General features: G+C 35.5%; 2 protein-coding genes across 3 annotated transcripts; both read left to right on the top strand.

Annotated features, from left to right (window-relative positions):
* The first annotated feature begins 1,790 nt into the window (after positions 1 to 1,790).
* LOC146901618 (carbamoyl phosphate synthase small chain, chloroplastic-like) lies at positions 1,791 to 9,612 on the top strand. Of its 2 annotated transcripts, none has more exons than XM_085735952.1 (11): positions 1,791 to 1,915; positions 2,896 to 3,048; positions 3,122 to 3,254; positions 3,360 to 3,448; positions 3,536 to 3,596; positions 3,702 to 3,769; positions 3,882 to 4,010; positions 4,245 to 4,354; positions 4,457 to 4,804; positions 8,796 to 8,961; positions 9,141 to 9,612. In XM_085735952.1, the coding sequence occupies exons 2-11, from the start codon at positions 2,940 to 2,942 to the stop codon at positions 9,221 to 9,223; spliced, it is 1,296 nt and encodes a 431-aa protein (XP_085592078.1). In that variant the 5' UTR covers positions 1,791 to 1,915; positions 2,896 to 2,939; the 3' UTR covers positions 9,224 to 9,612. The 2 variants fall into 2 exon arrangements, with proteins under 2 accessions (XP_085592078.1, XP_085592079.1); XM_085735953.1 differs by having other exon boundaries at positions 3,131 to 3,254.
* A 7,760-nt stretch (positions 9,613 to 17,372) lies between these two features.
* On the top strand, positions 17,373 to 18,713 carry LOC146901619 (uncharacterized). The gene has a single exon (XM_085735955.1). It carries the CDS (start codon positions 17,534 to 17,536, stop codon positions 18,341 to 18,343), a length of 810 nt encoding a protein of 269 aa, XP_085592081.1. The 5' UTR covers positions 17,373 to 17,533; the 3' UTR covers positions 18,344 to 18,713.
* The last annotated feature ends 1,405 nt before the right edge of the window (positions 18,714 to 20,118 follow it).

Consider the following 20,118-nt stretch of genomic DNA (forward strand, 5'->3'; position numbering starts at 1 on the left):
GGTTTATTCAATGTTTCCAATTAGAGGTGTTCAAATCCAAACTGATCCAAAATAAAACCGCAAACCGATCCAAAAAAACCGAAAACCGCAAAAAACCGAATGTTTTTGGATGTGTCTGGATGTTGTCTTGGAAAAACCGCTATGATCGGATCGAATTTCGGATTGCCGTTTCAAAACCGAACCGAACCAAACCGAACCGCAAAAGTAAATTTTTATACTTATTTATTATTTTATTAGTATTATATATTGCATTAATATATTTCTTATTGGTATTTAATCTTATATATTGCATTAATTTAATCTATATTATTACTACTTCATCTATTTCAAATATAATCAATCATTTTCATTGTGTAATGTTAACTTTTTTAATAAATTTGTGTCATATTTTGTATCAAACATATTATTTTACGGTGTATGAGTAATATTAATATTAATAAAAAAATTACATGTTGCACTTTGGATATCCAAAAACCGATCCAAATTAAACCGCATATATTTGGATCGGATCGGTTCGGATTTTTTTAACATAATCATCCAAACCGAACCGAACCGCACATGATTTTTATTTTGGATCGGTTGATTTTTTACCTCAAAACCGATCCAAACCGAACCGCAAACACCCCTATTTCCAATTAACCAATACGACAATTACTCAGTCTATGACCACACTAGAACCAACGTTTTCAACACCTCAACTTGGTCACTCTTCCAATTATATTAGTCATATTTGGCTCTGAGGACACTACACAAAAAAGAGTCACATGTGTCTTTCAAATTCCAACTTAATTTGAAAAGACACACCTTATTTGAATGCTATAATCTCTGAAGACCAAGCCATATATGGGACCTAGGTCGAGCCACCACGTCCCGTTTCACATAATGCATGCGTTATTTGAATGCTATAATCTCTGAAGACCAAGCCATATATGGGACCTAGGTCGAGCCACCACGTCCCGTTTCACATAATGCATGCGTTTGCCATTATCATATAACCCAAAATAAAGGACGTTTTTAACTTCTAAATTTCACTCAAAACAACATTAGGCAAGGACAAAGTCGTCGTAAGAAACATCCAAACTACTTTGATGACATATTTCACAAGAGTTGCTCTCCATGCAAATGAAAAATGGTTAACTTTTGACACAAAGAGTTTACTTTTAAATTGATCAGTCAAATATTGAAAGTCCTTGTTTTAGAAGCCTTACCCGTGAAATGAACTTCAATACTCTTCCCCAAATTATTAGTTTCCTGATAATCAAACATGTGGATAGACGTCCAGTACTCCGATTCACATGCTTCAAAAACAACATACAATTCTTCTCATTGTTCCCTTATTGTCTAGACATGGAACAATTTTTTGACAAATCACACACTATATTTGAACTTCAATAGCTTGACCAAATAATAACAAATGATCATCGACAAATATGAGATGTGACACTAACGTGCCATTCTTGCGAGCTCTCAACGCCTTCCGCTCACCGTTTGACATAACATTTGGCATTAGGCATTAAATTAAAAAGCATGTATATACTCAGGACAAAAAGATAAGTAGAGGTTGGATCACTATGCTTTATGCCTTTGTTCAAAGTAAAGAAATTGGACCTATCTGTATTTCTCCCTCATCACCATCCCAACATAAAAAATTCTTCTCCCTCATATCACAAATTACAAATAACTCATTAAAATCTCTTAAAAAAACTTATTAAAACAATGAAAACATATATAGGAAATGACTGAAATACCCCCTTTTAGGTTATCTATCCATTTCATTTTCATACCCTCTCAACCAGCCCCACCCCGCGCTTCTTCCGTTAATCACCCCCACACTCTCGCAGCTCGCATCCCTGACACCGGCGACGGCGCCGCCGCCCCTCTACTGCTCGCATCATTTCCATACCCCCTCCTCCAGGTCTTTTTGCACTTCACATTTTTTTGTCAATTGTTATCTTCATTTGATTCAATTCAATTTTGGTTAAAAACCATTCTATGTTGTTTGCTTAAAAATTGGGGGAAACTTGATCCTAAAAATTTAAAATTTGGGGGGAACTTGTATAATGTATTCTATGCCTTTGGTGAAAATCAAGAGCTACTTTGGTATTCAATAGTTTCTATGCCAAGAAAGAGATTAATTAACTGGTTTATCAAATTTCTCGGTACATGGAAAATGAAATAAAATGTAAGATATTTCTCTTCACCATTGAGAAATGGAGTCACAAACCACTTTTTACGAGCTTATTATTCTCTTCAAGTTCAATAGTCCTAGCTTTATTTGATTGGTTTACACTTTGGTGTTTTATGTTATTGTTTGTATTTTCAATTTTTTGCATTTTTACTAATAGTTCACATTTAGTTAGTATTTGTGTTTTGCGGTTACTTCAATAATCTGCTTTAACGAATAAATGTTGTCATGTTGCAAAGATAGTGATATTTTCTTTCTTTCTAAACCCTTTAAATTGAAGCAATACTATAGGAATTTTCATTCGAACTCATAACATCAATGCATGTTGGTCTCTCATCAGTCAAAGCAAAGAGTTATCCAGTCTCAGTAGTTTGTGCAATTGTTATTATCTGTGTTTTACAGTTAGTTCAATAGTTTGCATTCGAAAAAATTGGTTAGTATTTGTCGCTCCCTCAATATTTTAGGCAAGATCTACCACTCCGTTTCCACGTATTCTTCAACCTCCCTGCCCCGGCCCGGCAAAACAATATATCCACCTTTAATTGGGAACTTGTTTTTCAGGACAATCACTCCATGCATGGGGACCACGTTATAGAAAGTTTTTTTTTTTTAAATTTAAAATAAAGGGAAAGAACAAACTGAAAATAAAAACCTAGGTAAGGGGGAAACAAGGTGGATGGATGCTAACACTGGTTTGGTTTTTTTCACAGACATCTCTCTGCATCGGTGTTACCAACAAAAAGAAACAAAGATAATGGCGACAAAAGCTTTAGCCTTCATCCTATCTCTCAATGACTGCTTTGGTTCCAAATCGCCACACACTGCTTCAAAAGTTTCCGTTTTCTCTGTCAGATGTTCCGCTGGTAACCTTCCGTGCTCTTTTTTGTTCCACCGGTAATACTCATAGCTTACACAAACGAATTAATGCATGTATAGGTAATGGAGAAAGGCCATGGAAAAATTCAGATGCTAGACTTGTGCTAGAAGATGGTTCAATTTGGAAAGCTAAATCATTTGGTGCTTCAGGAACCCAAGTTGGTGAAGTTGTTTTCAATACATCATTGACTGGGTAAGTCAAATCATAAATCATAGGCTATTCTCTTCTTGTTGTTTTATTGCATTGCTTTTTACCCAATTGAGTGTGTTTTTGATTTGTTATGTCTGTGTTCCTCAGGTATCAAGAAATTTTAACTGATCCTAGTTATGCTGGACAGTTTGTTCTCATGACAAATCCGCATATTGGGAATACTGGCATAAATTTTGGTTGGTATCTATTTATATTCAATTCTCATTTGAATCCTTGTGTTTCGAGGTCGTTTTAAAAACCACCTTTGTTTTGTTGTCTGTCAGATGACGAGGAATCAACGCAGTGCTTTCTTTCTGGTCTAGTAATTAGAAGTTTGAGTATCAGGTTTTATTCTCATGCTCTGGAAATATTTTCCATTGATTGAACTTACTTTGTTTTAGTCTACCTACTCTTTATTTTCCCGTCTCTTTGCTATGGATATTTATTCAGTACCTCAAATTGGAGATGCGAGAAAGATTTAGGCGATTACTTAACAGAAAGGAATGTCATGGGAATTTGTAAGTAATTTATTTGAAGAGTTGTTATAACAAGAACATTACACTTTGCGTAGACTACAAGATTCAGTTTTTTCTTTTCTTTTGACATTGACGGTGTTTTGTGATGCAACAGATGATGTTGATACACGGGCAATCACACGCAGATTACGAGAAGATGGAAGCCTTATTGGTGTTTTGAGCACCGACAATTCCAAAACAGACGAGGAATTACTTCAGATGTCTAAATCATGGGATATCGTCGGTAAGGATTTGCATATTGGAGGAGATTATACAAATATTTTCTAAAGTAGAACTCAGTGTTGTTGAAGAGTGGCACTATTGTGCAGCAAATTTTTACAAACTCTTTTTGTTCCGCCATATGCGATTTAGTTCAAACTACGAAGTGTAGCGAAATTTGAACAAACTGCTGCTATTTTCTTCAATCTGCGATTGATAACACTGGCGGGATTATATGGCTTCTGTTTCGCTTTTGCAGGTATTGATCTAATAAGTGGAGTATCATGCAAATCTCCACATGAATGGATTGATAGAACAAGAGAAGAATGGGAGTTTAGCTCTAGTGAAGGGCCTAGAGACACTTTCCATGTAAGTTTATTTTATAAGTACAGTAAGCTGTTGGTCCTGACTCCCTTTTGTTGAATTTTGGGTAGCTAAAACTCTGTTTTGTACTGATGAATGAAATTTTAGGTAGTTGCTTATGATTTTGGAATCAAACATAATATACTTAGGCGGCTAGCATCTTATGGCTGTAAAATCACTGTTGTGCCATCTACATGGCCAGCTTCTGAAACTTTGAAGTTAAATCCAGATGGCGTGCTTTTCAGCAACGGCCCTGGAGATCCATCTGCTGTTCCTTACGCTGTTGAGACAGTAAAGAATATTATTGGTAAGGTGCCTGTTTTTGGGATTTGCATGGGACATCAATTGCTAGGCCAGGCTTTAGGAGGCACGACCTACAAGATGAAATTTGGTCACCATGGAGGAAATCATCCTGTTCGTAACCTTCGAACTGGTCGTGTTGAAATTAGTTCTCAGGTATGCAAACCAATGAAATTCTTTTTTGCACATTTATTTTTTAGCATTCCACCATAATCATAGTAATTACTTAAATCTATTTGAATCTAGAATTTAGATTTCTGAACTGAAAATTTATTAACTGAAAATGGTGAGCTTCATGCTCTTACAATGGTAGATGACTGAAAAAGAAAGATGAAAACTACAACAGTGTTATAAGAATTAAGAACTCCTACTCCAGAGCAATAGCTCCTACCAGAGAACTAGTCTTCTAACAAACTTCAAATTACTACACATGAATACCTCACTCTCCGTATTCTTCTCTTTTCATACATTGTTCTACCTGACTTAGTAACTAGCTGCAACAGACATAGTAACTAACTCTTATTTCACAACAGAATATCCCTCTAAAAACAAGGAAAATGCTAACTAACTCTTGGTGTCCTATCATTACAACCTCCTTTAGAAATAGCTATGTCCTCAAAGTTTGCATGTGAAGCTTGCTGTTTCAAGGATACTCTAGGTTCCCATCTTATGGTTTGCTTGTTCCCTTTACACTTTATTCATGGCATCCATATTAAGCTCCTTTTCCTATTTAACTCCCCGACTCTTAGAGCTCGTTTGGTGCACATGATAGGATAGAAGTAGGATAGGATAGAGAGTTGGATAAGAATAGGATATGATAGCGATAGGATAGACATCTATCCTATCACGTGTTTGGGTGCTCACATGATATGAAATATGAAAGATTCCATTATTTAGAGGTTCAACAAAAAAAAAAAAAATGTAAAACAAACGCAAACGGCTTCATCGCTGATATGTCGTGTTTTAGCTTTTTAACTTGATTTTAATGTTGGAAACAAAAAATTGCATTGTCTCGAAAAAAACCGCATCAACCGATCCAACTCAAACCGCATTGGTTTGGTTTGGATTTTATTTTACAAGTCAACCAAACCAAACCAAACCGCATGTTTTTTTATCCTGCGGTTCAGATGACTTTTAATCTCAAAACCGAACCAAACCGCACCGCGAACACCCATAGTCTTGCCATATGTTTCTCTTCAACCAAGCAGTCAATGACCTCAAACAAACAGTAAGTTTAGCACCGTATTTCCAATCTTAGTTTAGCAATTTCCAATCTTAGTTTGAACGAAAAAAAATAGAAAGTGGGTAGAGCTGTATTTCCAAATCTTAGCACCGTATTTCCAAAGAATATAGTAAATGCTGTGAGTTTTGAAGATTCCATAACCCAAAACTCAAACAAACAATGGGAACAACAAAATTTGAATGAAAAGGGTTTTGATTCTCAAAACGGTCAAGATCTGGAAAAAATTGGAACGAAAAAGGTTTGATTCTCAAAAGGGTCAAGATCTGGAATAATTGGAACGAAAAAACTAAGAACTCAAACAAAGAAATTAGTAAACTAAGATTGGAAATAGGGTGAGATCTGGAATACGTGTGAGAGAGGAAGAAGGAAGGCTAACGGGAGAGATGAAGAAGGAAGACACAGTGGTTGAGAGAAGGTTGGAGAGGAGAAACCGTATGGAGAGAAGCAAAGAAGATACGTGTGTTAGGTGAGTAATCCTATCAGGTCCATAACCCACCAAAAACTAAGGATTAAAATAACAAAGAGTGGATAGGATAGGATAAGTAATGGGTTTAAATTATCCTTTCCAATTGGAACAACAAACACCGGATTTCAGCAGGATAGGATAGTTTTATCATATCCTGTCTGCTTATCCTGCGCACCAAACGGACCCGTAGGATCTTGACATTGCAGCGTCAAATCTTCCTCCTTCCAGACAAAGTGGAATGCCCTTGCATCCCAATCAAACCTTACCTTACCAAGCTTGTGCGGCCAAGCCTCTCCCACAACCACGTTACTGCCTTCCAACTCTAAGACATAGACCTCAACCATGGTGGAAAATCCTTAAATTTGAATTTCGAGAACCTCACAATTCCCAACAGCCATGACACGACCTCTATTCCGTAGTTTTACGACTGTCGCCTTACTCTGGTCTGGTCTACTGGAAGTTGCAAAGTAGCCTACATTTGTGACTGGCCCCAGTGTCAACCATGAACATCAGGGACATTCCCTTCATGATACTTTCAAGAAGTAAAGGGTTGGGGAAAGAATTCTGGACTCTGTTTCCTTCCGGTGACCTACAACATCATAGAATTGCACCTACTGTAGCTTATTCGTCATTTTCCTTCAATTCAATCACAATCACTTCCCCCTCTTGATTCACCATCTCGTCGTCGCTGAGAATTACCAGAGGCAGCTGCTTCTCTGCACATTAGTGAAGGGGGTGGAAATTTTCTCTGCAGTGGGAAACAAAGGCGCCCTTGTCCTTGCATTCCATGAGTTATGAGTAAGGAAGATGACGAACTACTTTGCCATGGAAGTCGTTTCCACCTCCTGTGTCTTCTCTCCCCTGTCGCACAAAATTGGAATTAGCATCTGTACACGAGTTGACCCGGATTGGGCCGGTTTTGATTGCTACTGATCGCAGGCCCAAACCCGTTATTTCGCTTGCTCTGGTCTGGATTAAAACCCGGGCCAGATCCATTTCTTCCACTAGATCCGAAATTACCTTTTCCACCCGATCCTAGATCTGATTACTTAAATCTCCTTCCTAACCGCGATTCTCCACTGCCTAGATGAACCAAGGCACCACACAACTCAGTCTCAAAAACACGTGCAAGCTTCATTGCCTGGGTTTGATTCTGAGGGTTGAGGGTGCGCACTTTCAAATGAATGTCAGTGCGAAGATCCCCCAAGAAATACCCAAGATAATGTGCTTTGGCAGGCCCTCCTGAGAAAGAGAAAAACTCAAATTTTGTGATGTGTTTCTCCACATCCCCTGTTCGACGCAAATCTTTGAGTTCTTCGAATGGGTTGTCTCCCTCCGTATCTTTCCACCAACTCTTGTTTCAGTTTACCCCACGTCAAAGCGTCCTCCGTCTCACGTAGAAGGTTAAAATAATGGATGGTTGTGCCTTCCATACTCAATTTTGCTAATCTGATCTTCACCTCTTCTGATTTCCCCTGTACTTCAAAGTATGTTTCTGCGCGCGTGATCCATCCCACGGGATCACCGCCGTCAAACGGCAGCAATTCCACCTCCTTTACTGCTATCTTCTATTATGTGGCTACCTCCTCTGCAATCGTGGTCCCAGAAACACTACTTGGTGTAGGACGGCCAATAATCTTTTTGATTTCAGCCAAGATCGAGTTTTGGAACTCCTCCATTGTTTTCGCACTGAATCTTCCTTTGCTGCCATTCGTCCCTCAAGGGCATCAACTTGATCAGCCATCTTCGGTGGCACGGACAACAGTTCTTGATGCTAGCTCCTCCTCGAAACCCGGTTTTGTCGGATTTCGAGGAGCCAACATCAATAATTTATTGACTGAAACTAGAATTTAGATTTCTGAAACACAGAATTTATTGACTGAAAATGGTGAGTTCAAGTTCTTACAATGGTAGATGCCTGAAAAAAGAAAAATGAAAACTACACCAGAGTTCTAAATCCTACACCAGAGCAATAGCTCCTACCAGAGAACTAGTCTCGCAACAAACTTCAAATGACTATCAATGAACACCCCACTTTCCGTAACATTCTCTTTTTCTACATTGTTCTTCTACCAGATTTAGTAACTAACTGCTCAGACATAGCAACTAACTCTTTAATGTCATATCATGACCTTTTAGCCTTGTGATGAAGTAGAAATCAGCATAACGAATTCTGAGTACAGCAGCAAACATGTTGATGTGAAAATATCATGGGCAATCCTATATTTGTTGTGCCAATCATGTCTTTGAAACAAATTAAAGTCAATTTAGATAGCTTGTATTCTTCTTTTTTTTTTTTTTAGGGGAGATAGAAGTGTTCCATGTCATTCATTATATTTTGTCAAGAAAAATGTTTTCATTCATCTAGTATTTGTCCTTTTTATTCATGGCATTTGTATAAAAAATTGATATTTCTAAATTGATTTATAAATTGGCAGAACCACAACTATGCGGTTGACCCTGCTACACTGCCTGAAGGAGTAGAGGTTACTCATATCAATCTTAATGACAGTAGTTGTGCTGGTCTTGCTTTCCTTGCTCGAAAGATTGTGTCTCTTCAATACCACCCTGAAGCATCCCCTGGACCTCATGATTCTGACAACGGTGAGAGACTTTAAACTTGCACTGTTTATTAAAAGCATCTGTCTGTCTATCTGTTCAAGAGCATGATTGCGCGTTTTGTAGGATATAATTGTTGGATGCAATATGCTTTTACAATTTTATGCATTGACTTGAATTTGGAATCGAACAATAACCACTATTGTGTTTGGTTGATATTGCAGCTTTTAAGGAGTTTGTAGAGCTAATGAAGCAAGGGAAAAGCAAAACACCGAATGAAAACCTACACCAACTACAATCAGTGTAGGTCATTAAAGCGAGCTGCTATCCCACCAGGCTAGAAGAATTAAGCATTAAAGTATGTATAAAAGCTCAGCTTCTTAGTAGTTTCGAACTATGGTTTGTAGATGAATAAGGACTTCCTTGGGGTTGATCAAGATTTTCTTGTGTCCATTTTCTGTAGAAGGGCAGCCGATTGTCATAGGCTTGATAGTCTTCATTGAAGGTTAATGTGCTCAATGTAGTATCAAGAAGTACTCAATTCAGTACCAAGAACTGTGTTTTTAGCTAGCTATTTTTGTTAACCGGGTGGTTTATTACTGCTACAACTTGGGATGTTGAGAGTGAAACTTCTTATAATTTATTTATAACAGACCCTTGCTTTATTTGTTATGAATCCCTAAACCATTAGATGGAGTCAGCGTGCAACCAACATTTTATTTTTACTTGAATGGATATTTTTTTATTTTTTGTTTATGGGAGAATGAAGATTTAATTTTACGCATCATGTGAAAGCTAAACTTGATGATCGGATAACACACGCCATTGTTGATATGCATTCCTTGATCTCATGGTGCTAGAACATGCCCCGATGATAACAACTTTCTTGTAACTGTGGGGTTCGACTGGCCGTGCAGCATGCAGTTGGAAGAGGAAGCAGTCAATGGTGCTGGGGGGCAGTAATGTTGGTGGCTGAAATTCATTTTTTTAGATTTTTTTTTAGAATAGACTCCTAAGTTGATAAACAAATTAATAGGTGATATTATTTGTTTGTGTGTCTGGGGTGCTCTTTGTTTTCGCCTCTTTGCCTTGTTAGTCTTGGTGAATGTGTTTTGGTTCGGTGGCCTGGGTGTATCTCATAGCATCCCTTTGGGTGAGTGCTATGATTTTTGTGTTCTATAGTATTTTACCAAAATCTCTTGCTCGTCTTGTGCTAGAGGTTGTTTATTAATGAAATTAGCAGTTAAAAAAGTTGATGTTATACGGACATGTGTAATTTAAAATTAATCATGGTTGTTTAACTATTAACTCTATTTTCTCATTAGTTGTTATTGTCAAATCCATATTTTTTAAAGGTCTAGATTATAAGCTTTTGGAAAATTTTGAACAAACTATCCAAATCGAGCAACAACAACAAAAGAACAAAAATGATAAAATCAGTGATAAGAGATTCAATCTATACTCAACAAAGTGATTCAAATAAAGGACCTACAAATACTTTTTTCTCAAATAGAAATCAAAACTAAATTTGAACAGAACACTTGAAAATAACACTTCAACCCTGGAATCAAATCAACAATCATTGGAGTTGGAGGTCGATGGAGGAGGCGTCGTGACTTTGAGTGAGTGAGTGTGACTGAGATTTGGGGCTGTTTGGTTTCTATGTTAAGGTTTGATGAAGGTAGAAAATCTAATGAGCCTAGATTGGCTATAGCCACACGCATAATTAAAAAAAAAAAATAGAAATTTCTTATTTAGCAACCGAGTTTTCGGTCGTTGAGTATGAAAATCTGTCAATAATATGTTTAGCAACGGAAATAGTCATCTAAAATTTGGTTGCTAAATTATAAAACATTAAAAATTGACCACTAATATGTTTAGCGACTAAAATGGTGAGCGATATTTCAATCACTTTGTATAAAATATTAAAAATCAGTCGCTATTATTTTTTTTAGGGAAAAATCAGTCGCCATTTATTTAGTTACAATTGAAATGTATTTATAGACCCGTCGCTGCTAACTAGTGTGTTAAAATAATGTATTAAAGAGTGTATTGATAATCATTCTAAAAAAAGCTTTTTAAAAAAAAAAAAAAGAGATGGTCAACTATACTCCTCTTGTATATTTACTAAATATAATTTCAAGAACTTTTGATGAGCATCGCCTATTGTGATATATATATTATTATACACAATAAAATATGTATTGTAAATAAAACTAGGACGGTAACCTTTGAAAAAAAAAACTCAGATGGCAAAATACAATAATAGCCATTAAAGCTAATATTTTTTTTTGACAAAAGCCATTAAAGCTAATAAAAAATAGCTTATCATCTATTTTTTTTGCATGGCACTTGTGACGAGCTTCTAGAATATGCATTTCCTGTTTAGGATAGATGACAAAAAGATACCGCCCCCCTATACACAACTAAGCCCCTATTAGTGCATGCTAACCTCTGCCTAATACCAAAATTAAAGAATTTTTTTCCCATAATAGCACGGTTAAGCTACATGTGGGGAAGCATTAAAAAAAACTACATGTGGGAAAAATCCAACCAAGTTAGTAGCCAAATCATTGATTAAGCACCCATATTTAGAATAGGATACCCCATGACATACCACTTATATCATGATCTTCAAAATCTATCTACAAAGTTCTAGTTACTTTAGTGTGTCGAAACATGGTTGGCTTCAAATGCTCTAATAATTTAATTATATATGGAGTGAAACCTTCCCATGTGTCTAAATATAACAAGCAATACACTGTAGATAATTAGCATGTTGTCTGCGTCAATTTTTTATTATTCTGTTTCCTTCAAATGTAAACAACAAGGGCAATGTCAATGACTCGATGTCTTTATCTTATAGATCGCATGCAACTTTGCGTTGTATATTTAAAGATCTTGTGTAATTTATCTGATTGATTATTGGACTCATCAAACGACGCCTTTCAACTTTTGAAAGAGACTCTCTTTGACGAACGAATTACTACTATAACAAATTAACAATGTAGTAGAACCGTTGTGAATTCGATAAAAAATCACATCAATAAAATACTTGATGTGTGGAGCAAGTAATAATCAAGCAACCAAAATAAAGTGTATAAAGTTATATACACAAGCAAAAGTAGAAAACAACGAGATAAAAGAAAGAGAGAACACACGAAATTTGTTTACCCAGTTCTGTCCAATACTGACCTAGTCTGGGGGAGAGAGCAACCCTCCGTTCCACTATGTGATGAGTAACTTTACAAAAGAGATATCAATGGGTTACAAGAATAAGTCTCCCGCCTAATTCTACCCAAAGTCCCAATCTCTTCCCATGACGAAGAGACTCAATCCTAATAGTGTTTCCCAAGGTGAATCAACTCCAACCCTAGTGTTTGTTGCCAAGAGCAAACTCTATACAAACCCAAGTTTTCTTGTTGACTTCTAAAATATTGTTTTCAGACTCTCTACCTCTCTCAAGGTTTACACTGATACAAGGTCTATATTTATAGTAAAAGTATCCAAAAAAAAGCTGGAACAAATCTAGGCCCAGAAAATATGTTTCTGTTTTATGTTGTTACGAGAAATCGACCACCGATTTCCCTCCTTCGGCCGCCGAAAAAAGGCGAAACAAAAGTCTCCCAAAAGCAGTCAAAATCGGCCACCGATTTTTCTTCTTCGGCCACCGAATTTGCACATCCAGAAAATCAATTTTGAGTCACTTTCACAACAAGAACTATAGACCATGAAATAAAAACTCATTTTGTGGGCACATGGTATCTGTTGTGTTGGTTTCTGGTAACTTAGATGTGGTCCATTAGCCTACACGCAGGGTCGTCCTTATCAAATTGGAGACTTGACTCATAATAAAAATATGTCGTTAATAAAATAAAAACACAATTCTGCAAAGAAGAAATGATTATTGTGATTCTTTGAAATAACTTTCCAAATAGATTGATTAAGTGATTGAATACTTGTCTAAGAAGGAGAAATAGTGTCAAAAGGATAGATGTATATGTTCGATTGGCGCGTGGTTGAGAGATAGAGGTCAAGAGGAATCACGAGAGAGGTTGAGAAGAAGAAAGAAGTAGTGTTGTTGTTGGAAGAAAGAAGAATCAAGAACATGTTTTTTTTTTCATTGATTGGGGGCTGAGGGTGGGTATTGGCTATAGATTTTTTTTAGGCCCGTCACTTTTGGTGTCCCAGCTCGGTTGAGCTGTTTGCACATCCCCCAAAGACGGGTCTGCCTACATGTTCCATTGTGGTTGGATTGGACTCGTTAATGTGTAGATGATTGCTGATTAAACTCTTCAAATTGCTCAGTTTTTAGAAAATTATCTATAGAGAATTACGACGTCATTAGAATTTACTCACAAATGTTTAGATTTTCAAAAAATTATCTATAGAAAATTATGATTCGATCAGAATTTACTCACAAAAAATGTCGATCTAGAGTTACGACTTCAGCAATTTAAAGGACTTATTGAATAATAACGTAATGTGCAGTCTAATGACAATTGGATCGGCCCATTTAGTGTTGGAACAAAATGTGTTTAACAATAAACCTTGAGAGTTTTGATGATAACAAGGTATTAAAAATTGTCAATTGGACTAGCTAATATTTGTTCAAGTGTACAGGATAATATACAAAAATTTATATCTTAAATAGGTTCTAAATGAACAAAAGAGAGCTAAGAAATCAACAAAAAGGAAGCTTAAAGCAACTGAAGAGAAAGCGCTCCTGAAGACAAAAGTGCTCCTGAAGACAAAGTGCTCCTGAAGTGATGACGTCATCAAAAGCTGAAGCTCATCAGAAGCTGGAAATCACCAGAAGCTGAAATTCATCAAGATGGAAGAATTAAAGCTTCAAAAGCTGTTTAATGGATTCGAAAAAATGCAGAAGACTGGGAATGCAAAACAACGGTCATTTTGAATGGATTTGAAGGCATTGGATATATGTTTATCTTCAAAAAGCGTTGACAAAAGTACAATTGTACGAAGTGTACAACCACCTTCTCCACTACTCTGTTGTGTCTCTGCTACAAGACAAGAAAAACAGCTCTGTCTGCAGAAATGTTCCTTCACAATGGGAATGGATTTGAAATTGATCCTTCATAGGACAACAACCATATCAGGCAAAAGATCATTGGTGATTGATCAAAGCTTCAAACGACTCTTTTTTGATGTGCTGGCAATTTCACAACGTCTCTTTCACACATCTATATAAAGGAGTGAAGACTTAGAGATTGGTAGAGAGACTCAACAACAATTTACAAGTGTCAAAACTCTGCTGAAATTGTTCTGCATTCAAAGTTCACTTAGAATTTCTGTTTTCAAGTTCATATCTTAGAAATTCTAGAGTCTTAAGAGTCTATATCTGATTTGTATTGTGAGCACCTCTGATTGTATATCAAGTGTTCAACCTCAAACATTTTTCCTTGTAATTCTGTTTGATTAGAAGTCTCTTGCAGTTGTGCTTGAGCAATAGAAGTCTCTTGATTGTGTTCAGGAGCATAGGAAGTCTCTTGCTTGTGTGCTTGAGCAATTTGAAGTCTCTTGCTAAATTTAGCAGTGAGCAATTGTAATCAGATATTACATTTTAGTGAACTCTCCTTGGAAGTGCAAGGGGGACTGGACTACTTCCGGTTTGTGGAAGGAACCAGTATAATTGCTCTCTCTCTCTCTCTCTCTCTCTCTCTCTCTCTCTCTCTCTGTTTTTATCCGCTGCATACTAATCCTGAATACCACTTCAGAAGCAGTTCTCACTTTGCTTCTGATTAGTGTTTTCAGCTTAGGAGAAAACGAAGAAAAAACTAATACAATTCAACCCCCCTTCTTGTGTTTTTCTCACCTTCATTTAGTTCATTTATACAACCAAATTTCTCATGCTAGAGTAGGTTGAAACATGACAACCCATTTGACGGCTCTACTCAATAGTACTTTATAAGTTGGACTTTTTATAAATTAAATTAAATTAAGCTATTCCCATTGTGATGCGGTTATAGACGGGATAAATATGAAATAGAGATGAAGGATCAAGAGAAACTTGTGTATGATCAGACAATTTTGGACACGATATTTGGATGAACTCATAATTTTTTTTAAAAAAATTTCAAATCAGTTTCTTGCTTTTATATTTTATTCCTCAAAACAACTTAAAACTTACAGTGTATTTAATTTAGATAGAGTAATTTAAAATTCCTTGAAAATTAGAATTTTAGGAATTCAAATATTTCAATTGAATTCAAACGTATAGTTTAATTTTCTTAGAATTTCCAATTACACTATCCAAATTAAAATGCACTATAAGCTTTAGGTTGATTTGATGAATATGCCTAACTTTTTATGGTTTTAGATGATAATAATTTATCTTGGGACATTTTTAAAACTTGGTATTTTTAAATTTTCTTTTCATAAAATAAAACTATTTTCCGCATATAACTGTAAAGATTAATTCATATAATCGTAACTCATTTAATAGTGTTTAATTGTTTATCAATGTATAAATATAGTAAGAAAAGAAATGAAGGAAAAATGACAACCACAAAAAATAAAAAGTGGTTTCTGATTCCCAGACAGGTTAAACCATCAGCAAATTAAAACAGATTTACGTGAACACTGTACTATGTTGCTTAATAATGGCCCCATGTGACTATAGTTTCATCTCATCCACTCGAAACCTAATCATCCATTACCTAGGTAAGCTCGATGTGGCTGTTGAAACCAGCAAATCACACCACGCCATTCCCTCATCAGTCTCATCCCCCAGCCCGTACAAAACAAAAGTAGGAGCCAACAATAAGTTAACAGAAATATCAATGGCCGTGATCACTCCATCTGTTCTCGTTGTTTCATGCAAATGGGGTCCACAATATTGGACTAGATCGTCGGGGATTATTGAAATATCAAGGTGTATGTCTAAGTACTGGTTCCCACCACGACTATAAGGGGTAATGGGCACAATTGTATATGGGTTACTTTTGGTACTTCCATGTTACTAAATTCGGCGAATTAGGGCACCAACAAACGTGGCGTGATATTGATAGGTAGCTTTGAATCCAAATTGAGTCACAGTCTTTATCTATTGCACAATGGGTTGGTGCTCTCCTATTGGTTGGTTGTGTCTAGAGTTAACAAAAATCCTCTTTTTCTTAGGAGGAGTGATATTTGTACAACCAATTGTTGTACAACTTGTGTGACAACCCATTTTTCTCTCTTCTTATTGGATAAAAAGAATAGAGAGAGAATGAAGAAGAGAGAGAATAAAAACACATGTGAGTATGAGAGAGAGGGTTGTCACAACAGTTGTCAAAAATTGGTTGTACAAATATCATTTCTCTAAGAAAAGAGAAATAATTGATTTTGATATAATTTATTTTGGTTAAAAGTAGTTCTCAATAAAAATAATTTATTTTGATATAATTTATTTTGGTTAAAAGTAGTTCTCAATAAAAATAATTTATTTTGATATAATTTATTTTGGTTAAAAGTAGTTCTCAATAAAAATAATTTACATTTGAATACATTCATATAAAACTGAGTTGAACTATAAATTTGTATGTGAAAATCAATTTTAAAACAAAAGCTATAGATCATAGCTTCTAATTTTAAAATTGATTTTTACACACAAATTTATTGTTAAACTCTTTTTTAGTTGCTCATTTTAGAGAAGTCACGTCCTTGTTTAAATAACCAAAAACTTGTGCCTAGAAAGTTGTATAATTTTTACTTTTGCATATCTTTGATTTATATTTTTAAGATAAAATTGATTATAATAGAATTTTTAATGATGTCCTTAAAACCATTTTTTTTTAAAGAAAATTCCACTAAACACTTACTCCCTCCGGTGTCATTTATAAGCAAAAAATGATTTTTTAGATACATTGATTGAATAATTAATGTATTCGGTCACATTTATGGGTTAGATACATTAATTATTGGATGTATCTAAAAAGTTATTTTTTGTTTATATGAAGTATATTAGTTTATATTTTTCTAACATAGAGTAGGCACAAAATAACTCAAACCAGATTTCTACAAAGATTAGTGATTCATTTGAGCAAACTCCATATTAGAATTGGACTGATAAACTTTCATTTTCAACCTGGGGTGAAAAAGTACTGTCATTATCGAGCCGTCCAGCTGTTACTGCTATTGGCCGTAGCACCTCTCCTCCTCCTATCAAACGGTCAAAGTTTCACAATCACAATCCCCAAAATATAAACAATCTACGTGTCCCTCATTAGCCACTACCACTGTGCACTTCTATTTTCTCCATTGGTTCTCACAATTCACACTCTTTGTCCTTCTTTTCTAACCAGTATCTCTCTTCCTATCGCCACGTTTCTTCTTCAACCAATCCCATCCCTACCACTCTTCCCTATCTCCACTGTTCAAACACGTGTTTTTTCTTACACGTGTCCCTTTCTCACTTTCCTATAAAATAAAACCTACCTTCGTGTCCATCACTTACTTCATTCATCGTCTCTATGCATTTATATTCTCTCCTTCTTTTACATCACTTTTTGCCCTACAACACCAAACTGCAACACCAAAGAAAGATACAAAACAAAACTCACCAAAGAAAGATACAAAACAAAACTCTTGAGTTTATAAAGAGAGAAAAATCATTATGGACGGTAGAGGAGGTTGTTGCATCGTAAGAAATGGTGCACATGATATGTCTACCATGGAAAAAATAATGCTTAGGTTTCGTCCTATAGCACCAAAACCTGTAGTTCCCGGAACCACCACTGCTTCCGATGGTACTTCTTCATCGGACAGCGGTGATGCTTTGTTCAAAACCAGCAGAACTAGAAGAAAGTACGTTAAAAAACTGAAGCAAAATAATACCACTGATAAACGAAGGATCCGCCGGAAGAAAAACGTTTCTTCACCGGAACAAGTTCAACCGGTGCCGGTAACTCTTCCTTTACTGCCAGAAACTCCGGCAAAAGAGCAAACCCTAACAGAAGAAAATAATACAAATCAGTGGTTGAGTTTCAAGAATTGTAGCAAAGTAGAAGCTGAACCTTATGGTTGGTACAGCACGGTGGAGCCGGTGACGGTGCGGTTAACAGTAGAGTGCGTAACCGACGCATGGGTTGAGGGTGAGGGACTAGGGAATACAGATGAAGAGAGAAGTGCAAAGCTGATGGTGGACACGTGTCCAGGGTTTATATCCGACGGGTACGGGAGAGTGACGTGGACAAACGGTGCGTATAAGGAGATGATGGGTGATGGAGTTGTAGCGTTGGTGATGAAAATAAATGGTGTGGTTTTGTATCCGTCGTTCACGTGTAGGGTTAGGGTTGTGCAGTTTACGTGTGGGAATGAGAGAAACTTGTTTACGTTACCTTGTGATGTGTGCAGAATGGATTGTGGTGGATTTGCATGGAGATTAGATGTTAAAGCTGCTCTTAGCTTGAGATTAGGTTGCTAATTAGCTACCTAGTACTTAGCTTAACTCATACTATAATCTTTTTCCAAAGGTATCCCTCCTTGATAAGATCATGATATTGCAGTTTAATTTGCTTTACTTTTTGTTTCAAATTTTACATTTTCCTCCATAAAATATTGAACTTATCTTTTGCTGGAGGAAAATGAAAATTTTAAATGAGAAAGTGTTTTTTAGTAATATTTGATTAGAGTTAGAATCATAAATGTATAGAACAAAGCTAGCTTGCTTGCTTGACTGTAAATTAGCGCATGTAGCTTTTGTTCCTTTGAGCTTGGAACACCGGGGAGCCAATGAATGTACACTTCCTATGATTATCGTCATGTAATTTAAGTATTTTATTGGCTAGACTCAACTCATAGCTATTAGCTCCTGCAGCTTTCTGGATTAGAATTATTTTTATTTTTTATGCTCATTTTAATTACTGTAAATTAAATCATTATCATTATTTTTTAAATATTTTTTTTATTGACGATAAGTCTTAAGTGTTTTTTTAAAATCTTTAATAATATGTCCTTCAAGTAGTTTTTTGTCCTAAAATTAATGACTATTCGATTTTGTTAATTTTTTAAAAGGATATTCGATTTTTTTTAATGCTATATGTACACTACTACTACAAGAATATGCAATTTTTATTTTTTTATTTTTTTTGAGGAAGTCAAGAATCAGCAATTTTTTTGTGTAGCGTACCTTGGGCGAATACAATGAAGAGTTAGTTTTTTTTTTTTTTTCAAAATAAATGATGAAATAGCCTGTAATGTTTTTGGTAAAGTTTTTGGTAAAATTAGTTTCTTCTAGAATTTTTCTGGGATTCTTGTTGTTGAAGGTTGATGGAGATAATATGAAGATGAAAAAAAGGAGAAGAAGATGAAGAAAACCTAACTTTTTTGAATTAAAACTAATGGAAATGACCAAAATGTGTAACGGAGAGAAGTTAATGGACCAAAATAAATCGAATTTTAATTAAGGGACCAAAGCGATACTACCTAAATAGTTAACGGATCAAGAATGTAATTTAGCCAATTTTTTTTTTTTAGTGTACGTTGGGCGAATACAATGAAGAGTTAGTTTTTTTTTTCCTTTCAGAATAAATGATGAAATAGCCTGTAATGTTTTTGATAAAGTTTTTGGTAAAATCCAGATGCATATGGCTTTTAATTTCCCGTTTTTTTGTCAAAAATATATTTATTTTAACAATATAATCAGGTATACGTCATAAAAATTAATTGTTTTGAATGATAATTTGTTCTATGTATAGTTTTGCAAAGAGATGAATTACCTATTATTGCACCCAAAAAATATAAATCACGGAGATAAAAGAATCTATCCTTCATACAAGAAAATTACTAGTTTGATGTTTTATATAAAACATTTATTCAAATTTATTATGTCTTATATTTAGGGACTATATAGTTACTATATTGAAATTTTAATGTGTCCTTTTTTTAAATTTAAATAGTAGTAATTAAATTAAATGTCATAAAGAAAAACGAAAGCCGTATAATGTGTTGGGGGATACATGGAGGGTGGGGGCAAATGGCTTTTAAAACTGGGTTGAAAGTAGGAATGGAATGGGTACGTGGTCGTATTGAATTTAACTTGGGATACCCCTTAACTTAAGCTAGCTATGAACTCTGGCATTTGCTCATTGCACCACGTTGCTACATCCAGACAAACCATTTATAGACTGATATTAAACGAGCTTTCAAATTGCCAGCGTCAAGATTCTATTTCTTTCTTTTTTTCAAATAAAAACAAAA

The sequence above is a fragment of the Medicago sativa genome, chromosome 8 (assembly GCF_051527215.1).
Source record: "Medicago sativa cultivar Bolivia chromosome 8, Bolivia_mono, whole genome shotgun sequence".
Classification (NCBI taxonomy): domain Eukaryota; kingdom Viridiplantae; phylum Streptophyta; class Magnoliopsida; order Fabales; family Fabaceae; genus Medicago; species Medicago sativa.

What these genes read in the sequence shown, in the direction of transcription:
- LOC146901618 (XM_085735952.1), top strand. Translation starts at nt 2,940, where the DNA reads ATGGCGACAAAAGCTTTAGCCTTCATCCTATCTCTCAATGACTGCTTT. An exon ending in GAATACTGGCATAAATTTTG is followed by an intron (nt 3,449 to 3,535) that starts GTTGGTATCTAT and finishes GTTGTCTGTCAG; the next exon opens with ATGACGAGGAATCAACGCAG. An exon ending in TAAATCATGGGATATCGTCG is followed by an intron (nt 4,011 to 4,244) that starts GTAAGGATTTGC and finishes TCGCTTTTGCAG; the next exon opens with GTATTGATCTAATAAGTGGA.
- LOC146901619 (XM_085735955.1), top strand. Translation starts at nt 17,534, where the DNA reads ATGGACGGTAGAGGAGGTTGTTGCATCGTAAGAAATGGTGCACATGAT.